Raw genomic sequence first — 9,348 nt, 5'->3', positions numbered from 1 at the left:
TTTGTCCAAAAAAAAAGATTTTTCCAAAAAACCAAAAAAAAAAAAAGCAAATTTATACAAAGATAAATATTATTTACAAAAAAAAAATGGAAATATTTACAAGTGAAAAAACGAATGATTATTATTATATGTGAGTTATTGTAAATAAATTTGATGAATGAAAAATTATAAGTGTGTGGGATGAAAACTATAATTTTTAATTAATAAAAAAAAAAAAAATTTTAAAAAATACTATTTTTTAAAAAATTAAAAAAATATAAACAATTAAAAAAAAAAAATTTATAAATAAAATTAAACAAAAAAACAATTCTCTATTTTATTTATTTAAAATTTAGATTTATAATATTTATTTAAACTATTTGTTTGGTTTAAAAATTTCATTAAATTCTCTCTCGATTGATATCCAAAATACCTAGATAAACTTTTACATTATAAAAAAAAGATTGGAAAAAAAAAGATTGAAAAAAAAAAAAGATAGTTTATTTTTATATTTTTAATAATGGATTCAACTTTGCCTTTATTTAATTTTTATAAAAAATATAAAGTAGAACTGTTTTTTTTAAAATATCATGTGTTTTTTAGAATTTTTTTTTAATTAGAATGTTATAAGTAGTATTTTCATTTTTTCTTTATATTTAAATTTGAACACTTTAATTAAATCTAATATTTTAAATAAAACTTTAATGAATTCCCTAAAGAATGATTTATTAAACAAAATAAATTTAATTTTCATTTCAATTAAAAAAAAAACATATTAAAAAGATAAAAACTATATAAAATGTCAATTATTAGTAAATATTAATAATACTATATTTAAAATTTAAAAAAATATAAATATTAACTTTTATTTTTTCATAGAATCTATTTCATCAATGAACCCAGCTAACGGTGCCTCATCTAAATCAATGTTAACTTCATCTGGAACTGTCTCATTCTCTGATAATGAATCAGTTTGGTTCGGTAATAGCTCAGGTGGCGGTTCATGTTGTTTCGATCCATGTTTTAATCCATGCAGTGGTGGTAACAGTAACATTATTAATATTGATATCGATATTGGTCGTCATCGTAGAAGATGCTGTTAAATTTACTATAAAAATAAATTATATTTATATTACCTTATACTTATTCGGGTAATTATACATATATGCATTTATATTATATCTGTGAAAAAAGAAATAAAAAAAAATAACACGCTTATATAAAAAATTTTATTTTATTTTATTTTCTTTGTATTTTTAAATTGGTTCCATCATCATATTTATCGAAATTGGGTAAATTAATTTATTTTTTACTTTTATTTATTTTTTTATTTAAACCAAAAATCTAATTTAATTTTGTATCTAATTTTGATTGCTTTTAAACCAATAATTAAAAATATATACACAAGATAAATTTATTTTATTTATCTTTCTTTCTTTTTCTTTTGAAATTGATATTTTTCATTTTTTTTCTCTATCTTTGGATCTTGACCTTCCTCTGTCCCTATCCCTATCTCGGTTTCTATGTTTTTCTCTTTCTCTTTCTCTTTCTCTTTCTCTTTCTCTTTCTCTTTCTCTTTCTCTTTCTCTATCTCTATCTTTGAATCTTGACCTTTCTCTGTCTCTATCCCCTATCCCTATCTGTCTCTATGTTTTTCTCTTTCTTTTTCCCTCCTTTTTTCTTTTTTTTTCTTTTTCTTTTCTCTTTCTTCTTTCATTAGTTGATATGTTATCTATTTATATATCTATTTTAACCTAATAATATGCTGGCCTCTTAGGATATGTAATTTCTTTATTTTTACAATTTCTGATTTGAGTTTAGTATTTTCATTATTTAATAGGTGTTTAAATGTTGTCATTTCGTCAAACTTTGTTTGAATTAACATTATCTATTGATCATTTCCACCTGGTTTATTGGAACGCTTTATACGGTCAGTAAGTTTAGCATTACCATCTTGATATTCGTCTTAAACAAATTCTAAATCAATAACCTATTTTTGAGATATCCTAAGAGTGATTCTTTGAGGGCACTAAATTTAAAAGTTGAAGATTTGTTTATTCTCTTAAAATATTTAACTTTTCTTCCATTATTTGTCTTATCTCCTCTTCGATCTTTCAATTTTCAATTTTAATTAAGTATTTTCATTTCTAACTGTTTCCAAATGAACTTTTTGAGTCAGAAATCTCTAATTTTCTAAGTTGTTCAGCCTGTAACATCATTTCAGTTGGAAGCTCGTCATTGAAATTTCTTGGATCTACAACAAAAATACTGCTATTTCTTTGACTTTCTAATAACTGTTTTGTTTCTAAATCTTTTTTTCATTACTAAATTCTCTTTTGCAATTCTATAAATTTCTTTTTGAAATAAATGCTTTTCTAATGAAATGTATTTTACTTTTAATACTTGATCGTTTTCCCTAATGGCAGGGGCACTTGAAGCAGTTTGGGAGATGGTGAAAATGTTTTTTAATGGCTATGAACTGATGGCTGATGATGAACTACTATCTGATGAGCCTCTTGAAGTCCTAATATTAAAACATTTTATAAATTAATATAGTGCCAAACCAAAGGCAGTCTTCATTAAGAAATAACAGTCACACCCAAACATCACCAAATTCGACTTATTATAATATAATTAATAAAACGCCTCACATTTTTCAGGACCATCACTGCATCGGGTGCTGCTGCAGGCTGTGCTGCTGAAGGTGGTAGGTTGCTCTTCAGAACTGGAAAGACACTCGGACGCATATTTTAAATATATTTGATAAGCTAAAACCATTAGACTGTTTCACTATTTGAACAATATTAACAAAAGCTGAAGTTTACACTTTTCCTTATCTAAACTATTTGTGTTCTATCACTGTTGCTTGGGCCAAGGCAAATGTATTGAGATTCATATATACAGTTGATTAGATTGAATATCTTCATTAGTGTTTAGTATTTAGTTGGATCTAAGTTTAATCTTTATTTGATTTACTCGAGATTGAAAGACTTTGAAAGAATTTGAGTTTCACTTTGTGACTTTTTATGATAGTTATTGATATTGGTTTTGAGATTATTATAATATAGAAGCAATAATTCGTTGTTGGATTAATTAGGCTAAATATTTATATAATTGATTAAAATCCTTTCATTCATGATATCGACGACAGCAGATCCTGTAAGGGTATTGAATAATTAATTAATTGGTAAATCTGTCTTTTGAAAAGTTATTTTAATTTATATTAGTAATTCTGTTTCTATTTCTTCAACGATGCAAATTTCTATATGTAGATGGGTTTGTTGTTGTTGTTGTTGTTGTTTTAAAATAATGTATTAATTTACATACTTGTTTTAGAAAGGTTTTAAGACATATTTTCAGTAATGTTAAAATTTTTATTATTATTTTTTGGATGTGCTATGGTTTACATTATTAAAACTATTTATGTGTTTGTTTGTTTGTTGTGTATTGAAAAAAACAAAAATAAAAAAATAAAAATAAAAAATAAAAATAAAAAAATAAAAAAAATTTTTTTTTAAAAAATTATTAGATTTTTAAAAATAAATATTATTTTAAAAATTTAAAATGGCTATGATAACGTGTTGATATTTACTAAAAATTGGGGGGTATACTTTTGGAAGAATGACAGACAACACCTAAAGACAGCTTATAATGAATATGAAATAAGTAAACAATTAAATCAGATATTCTTCCCCCTACTGGGATATATACACAAATATTTAAAGGAGCAACTTTACAGAGTTACAGATCGATATGATTACTATTAAATTATTTATACTATATGAATATCTTCGGCCTTTGATTTGGCTAATTTAAAACCAATAAAAAAATAATAAAAATAAAAAAATAAAATATGAAAATAAAAGTTTTTTAAAAATATGTTATAAATGTTAAATCTTTATTTTTTATTAATTAATATTTAATCTATAATTATAAAACTAACTCTTTATGAAATATAGAAATGAATTGATAATAATTAAATTGTACTAAATATACTTTTTTATCTGTTATTTGTAAATTTAATTATGGTGAAGTAATATATGACTTGAGAATACTTGGGAAATCTTTTGATGGGTTCAACAATTTGGGCTGAATGAGTATTTGGTGATTATAAAAATAAAATTAATGGCTCGTCTTTTAAGTTATACTTTAATTAAAATTTGTTGTTTGCTTAATCTGTGGTACTTGCACTATAACCAGAATATCTTCTGAAGTATTCAATGAAATGATTGGTGAATTATTATTTGTAATGTTGTTTGCTTATCATCTTGATCTACTTTAACAACAGAAGCAAGTATTCGATAACTTTTCAGTTGAAATATAATTGCATTCTATTGTTTTAGTATTTGAATCAATTGATGATAAATTATTTTTTGATTAATCGTCTGTTGAATGATCGATTATAATTTGAATCATTCATTTTTAAATTTTTTTATTTTTGAATTTACAAGTTCTGTACTCCAGAAGATGGTTTGGCAAGTGAATTTGGTAGAACTAAAGAGATATATTTATATCTCCAAGCTGGTAATGGTGGTAAATGTGGTGGAGGTACCAATGGTGAGGTGTTGTTATTTTTATAAAATGTTGATGGTGATGTTGAATTATTTGATGATGATGAAGATGGTAGTTTACTAGTTGAAGATTTATTTGAATTGTTTGATTCTAATTTAGCACTACTACTATTACTACTACCACATCTAAAAAATCTTGCAATACGAGCACCCAACTTTTCAGATTTTTTTGATTTAACTCCTTCGAGCTCATTTTTAATACCTTCATTTAGTATTGTTTGGTTTTGACGATTAATTGGTATTTTAGATTGACTCTCTTGATTACTTGATATATTATTTTCTAAACCAAAAATATGATGGCCTCTGAGGGAGTGTAATTTTTTTAATCCTTCAATTTCAGAATTGAGTTGAGTATTTTCATTATCTAATTGAATTTTTAATGTGGTCATTTGGTCGAGTTTTGTTTGGATTATTTTTTTCTCTTCATCATTTCCATCTGGTTTATTGGAACTTTTCAAACGGTCTGTAAGTTTAGCATTACGAGCTTGATATTCTTCTAATATAAATTCTAAATCAATAACCTCTTTACATTTATTCTCGAGATCTCTTAAGAGTGATTCTTTGACTGTACTATTATATCTTTGACCTTCTTTTAATTTTTTTATTTCTAAATCTTTTTCTATTTCTAAATTCTCCTTTGCAATTTTATAGCATTTAAATTCATATTCAATCTCTTTGATTTTATCTTTAAGTGCTTGATTTTCGGTTTCTAAAACTTTTTGATTGCATTGAGCTGTATTAGCACTATTACCATTTATTTCTTCTAAAGCAATCAAAGAGATGATTGGCGAGCTATTTTTTGTAGTTTCGGTTGTTGTTGCTGTCTTATCATCAAGATTAACTTTATTAACGGAGGAAAGCATATTTTTATATACATCATTTGATTTTACCTCTAACTCTTGTGATGAGGATAAAATAGATGCATTCTAATTGTAAAAAGGTAAATATTAGAATTTAAATATTTAATTTTTTATTTCTATAGTTACTACTTACAGATGTTAAGAATGATACTAAAAAGGTTTCAACAGGAATTAATTCTTTTTTTAATACACAATCATGGACAAATTCTTTAACCAAAATTGGGATACCCAAAGAAAGAGCTTGTTCAACTTTTTGGGTCTTCTCTAAATAGCCTTCTTTAGTGGTGATTAAATGTGTGGCCTTTAATAATAATTAGTATTATTTTTAAATTTTAATTTTAATTAAACAAGTTATATTATTACCTTTGTGCATGAGTAGCAGCTTTTGCCTCCATTCTTTTTAATAATTTTAATTAACTGATTTTTTCTTTTGAGGTTAATGGTTTTGTCAAAAACAAAAGCGCAGTTTTCGAAAATATTTGAGTTTATTTGATTTTCTTCTTGATGAATTTCTGTTGAGCTCGATAGATCTTGATTATTATTATTATTATTGGAGTTGTACATTTTTTTATTGGATACTATAATAGAAAAGATTTTTGAAAGGAAATATAGGAATGTTTCAATGATAAAGGGTTATAAAAAAATAATCTTTAAAAAAATATTATGTGATTATAATTTTGAAAGCTATTATTTTTAATGAATTAAAAAAAAAAAAATATAATTTATAAAAAATAAAAAATATAATTTATAAAAAATAAAAAATTAGAACTGTTTAAAATATTTTTTTTTTTTTTTTAAATTAAAGAATGTTAAAAGTTGTATTTCATTTTTCTTTATATTTATTTAAAATTGAACACTTTAATTAAAACTAATATTTTAAATAAAAATTTTATTGAATTCTCTAAAGAATGATATATTAAACACCAAAGTAACTTTTTCATTTCTAAAAAATATTTAATAATATTAATAATAAAAATAAAAAATAAAAAAATAAATTGTAATAATTAATAAAAAAAATACAATATAGATTGATAATTAAAAAATATGTTATTGTATGTTAAAATTTTGATTAAAATAATTATTACAATGAAAATTTTTATTAATTTAAAAAAAGGGAATTTTTTAATTTTTAATAAATATGTGTATTTTAAATAAATTTGAATAGAAATAAAAAAATAAAGTAGATTTTGAATCTTCAGGTTTTTCATACTAAAAATTCTTTGATGCTCATTTAAATATAATTAATGTAGAGAACTTTTAGAACAATTAGAATTAGCTCAAGAAGGTCTTCAATCCGAAAATTACAATATTAAATCAGAGATTACAATTATTCAAGATAAATTCAGTAGTAAAAAATCTTTCCACACTGTTCATGATACTTCAAAAGAAATCAATGGTGATAGAATCAAAGAGATTTTTAAAAAACTTTTATTTTCATATTTTATTTTATTATTTTTATTATTTTTTTATTGGTTTTAAATTAGCCAAATCAAAGATATTCATATAGTTTAAATAATTTAATAGTAATCATATCGATCTTTAACTCTGTAAAGTTGCTCCTTTAAATATTTGTGTATATATCCCAGTAGGGGGAAGAATAAAATAAAATATGAAAATAAAAGTTTTTTAAAAATATGTTATAAATGTTAAATCTTTATTTTTTATTAATTAATATTTAATCTATAATTATAAAACTAACTCTTTATGAAATATAGAAATGAATTGATAATAATTAAATTGTACTAAATATACTTTTTTATCTGTTATTTGTAAATTTAATTATGGTGAAGTAATATATGACTTGAGAATACTTGGGAAATCTTTTGATGGGTTCAACAATTTGGGTTGAATGAGTTTCAGGTATTAGTACTTTATATTCTCTTCATAATTGATGCACTAGATAATACCAGGTGAGGACTGCTAGTTCTTATATTCATCTAAAAGGTTTTAATGTTATACCATAGTTGCTTGGCCAGAACAAAGTTGGTATATTCAATGTCGATTAGATTGAAAAGCATCATTATTTAAAAAGTAAAGATTGATTATAAATTTTCTTGAAATAATTTTGATTATTTGAATTATAATATGAAACGATTTAATTGTTAATTTAATCGCCATCTATTTCATGATCTGGTAATATTACCCTCTCTATAATTAAATAATGAATAAATTAATATATGTTTTATTTTTAATGTATATATTTGAATGTATGAATTACTTACTTGAACATAATAAAATATTACAATAGTGATATTGTGCACTTGAGTATAGTAGTACATACAGAATGAATAATGTTTATAGTTGTGGGTGTTGTTGTGACTGTGTATTGAATGTAGCAGAATGAATATAATTGATTGGTGACTCCTGTTTCTGTGGTGGTTGATACTGATGCGGTAGCATTAAAAACTGGTGATTTTAACTATAGCTAGTGTTGATTCAACTTTGTCGGAGGCAGCTGTGTTTGTTGGTTTAGAACTATTTGATACTAGTGATTCCTTTTCTTCAAAAAATTGATTTCTTTTCATTTTCACTAATTTTGAATTGTTTTTTAATATCTTGTTTTGGTAGTTCACTAAGTTCTTCATCTTCTAATTTTCTTTTAGCTCCTGTTGATACAACTTTAACTGATGCAGCTGTGTTGGTTGGTTTTGAACCATTTGATACTGGTGATTTCTTATCTTCAACAATTGGTTTCTTTTCAGTTTCACTAATTTTAATTTGTTTTTTAATATCTTGTTTTGGTAGTTCACTTACTACATCTTCTAATTTTCTCTTTAGACCTACTGTATTTTTTGGGATAACTGAATTTGTGTTGATGGATCTTTCAGTATCTCTCTTGGTATAGAATAACATATAGGCCTTTGAACGTAAAACAGTTTGTAAACTAACTTGTGAAACCATTGAATCATCCATTTTATACCAAACACCATTTGAACCTTTAACATAGCAGTAATAATGACCTGAATTTGTGCTATCACCTAAATGAACCAATACTGAATTTAAATCATAGATTGAATGATCCTAAAATTTTGTAAAAAAAAATATATTAGTATTATTTATAACTATTGATATTAAATTATTTAATTATATAATTACATTTGTTTGGGTCATATATGGTGAAAGGTCTAAAGTTTGACAAAATTGAATATGCTTATTATCTTTACCACCATATGAATTCAAAAATGAGAAACGTTTAATTTGAACTGTTAAAACTGGAGGTGAGATTTCAATTTGTAAACTTTTTTCTGCTTTAACCAACTTTTTACATTTTTTACATTTATAGCCATTTTCGCCATCAAGGATTTCTGGTTTTACAAAATTTTGAAGTCCTTTAGTTAAGGAGTTTGCTTGGTTGATTTCGACACATAAATCCATAAATTCGTCGAATGTATTTGATTCATATTGGCAAACTGTACATTTAACTTGACTTCTAAGATAACCACCAAATATTGAACCAATTACGGTTGTCATTGAATCACGTGGACTTATTGAACCTTTTGGAAATTTAGCAAGACAAACCTTTTGAAGAGAATCAATTACGAAACAAAAAAATTCGTGGGAATCTTCTTGACGACCAATTCTAAATGTTGGTGCAACCTTTTCTATATTTTTAGCAATTACCAATGGAGTTATAGATTTACCAGTAGCTTGGTGACTGGCAATAATGTGAATTTCTAAAGAACAGAAAACACAAAAACTTTTATTGGTACAATTTTTGCTATGTTCACCAGAGATCATATAATTTGCTAAAGCTGATGAATATGTAAGGCATTGGAGAACAGAGTTCATAAAACATGTATTACCAATATTATATAAACCTGCTCCAATATTTGCAATTGATTTCCATTTCATTAGTGGGTGGAGCTCTTCTGGTTTGAAAATTACTTTTTTTGGTTTTGCTAAAGCATTTTCCATCCTCTTGATCCAACTCTGTGTTT

General features: G+C 24.2%; 2 protein-coding genes across 2 annotated transcripts; both read right to left on the bottom strand.

The window, feature by feature from the left end:
• Positions 1-1,402: 1,402 nt before the first annotated feature.
• DICPUDRAFT_156314 (uncharacterized protein) lies at positions 1,403-5,974 on the bottom strand (the record flags this gene model as incomplete). The annotated part of the gene is made up of 6 exons (XM_003291638.1): positions 1,403-1,572; positions 2,132-2,266; positions 2,460-2,503; positions 4,428-5,476; positions 5,544-5,711; positions 5,867-5,974. The coding sequence occupies 6 exons, from the start codon at positions 5,972-5,974 to the stop codon at positions 1,403-1,405; spliced, it is 1,674 nt and encodes a 557-aa protein (XP_003291686.1).
• A 2,271-nt stretch (positions 5,975-8,245) lies between these two features.
• DICPUDRAFT_6348 (uncharacterized protein) lies at positions 8,246-9,304 on the bottom strand (the record flags this gene model as incomplete). The annotated part of the gene is made up of 2 exons (XM_003291637.1): positions 8,246-8,431; positions 8,507-9,304. Coding segments are annotated over 2 exons (984 nt in total), but the record flags the coding sequence as incomplete, so codon positions are not given.
• Between the last annotated feature and the right edge of the window lie 44 nt (positions 9,305-9,348).

Source organism: Dictyostelium purpureum (genome assembly GCF_000190715.1).
Source record: "Dictyostelium purpureum unplaced genomic scaffold DICPUscaffold_291, whole genome shotgun sequence".
In the NCBI taxonomy this organism is placed as follows: domain Eukaryota; phylum Evosea; class Eumycetozoa; order Dictyosteliales; family Dictyosteliaceae; genus Dictyostelium; species Dictyostelium purpureum.
Note: the sequence above shows the minus strand (reverse complement) of the source record. Positions and strands in the feature narration are given on the sequence as shown.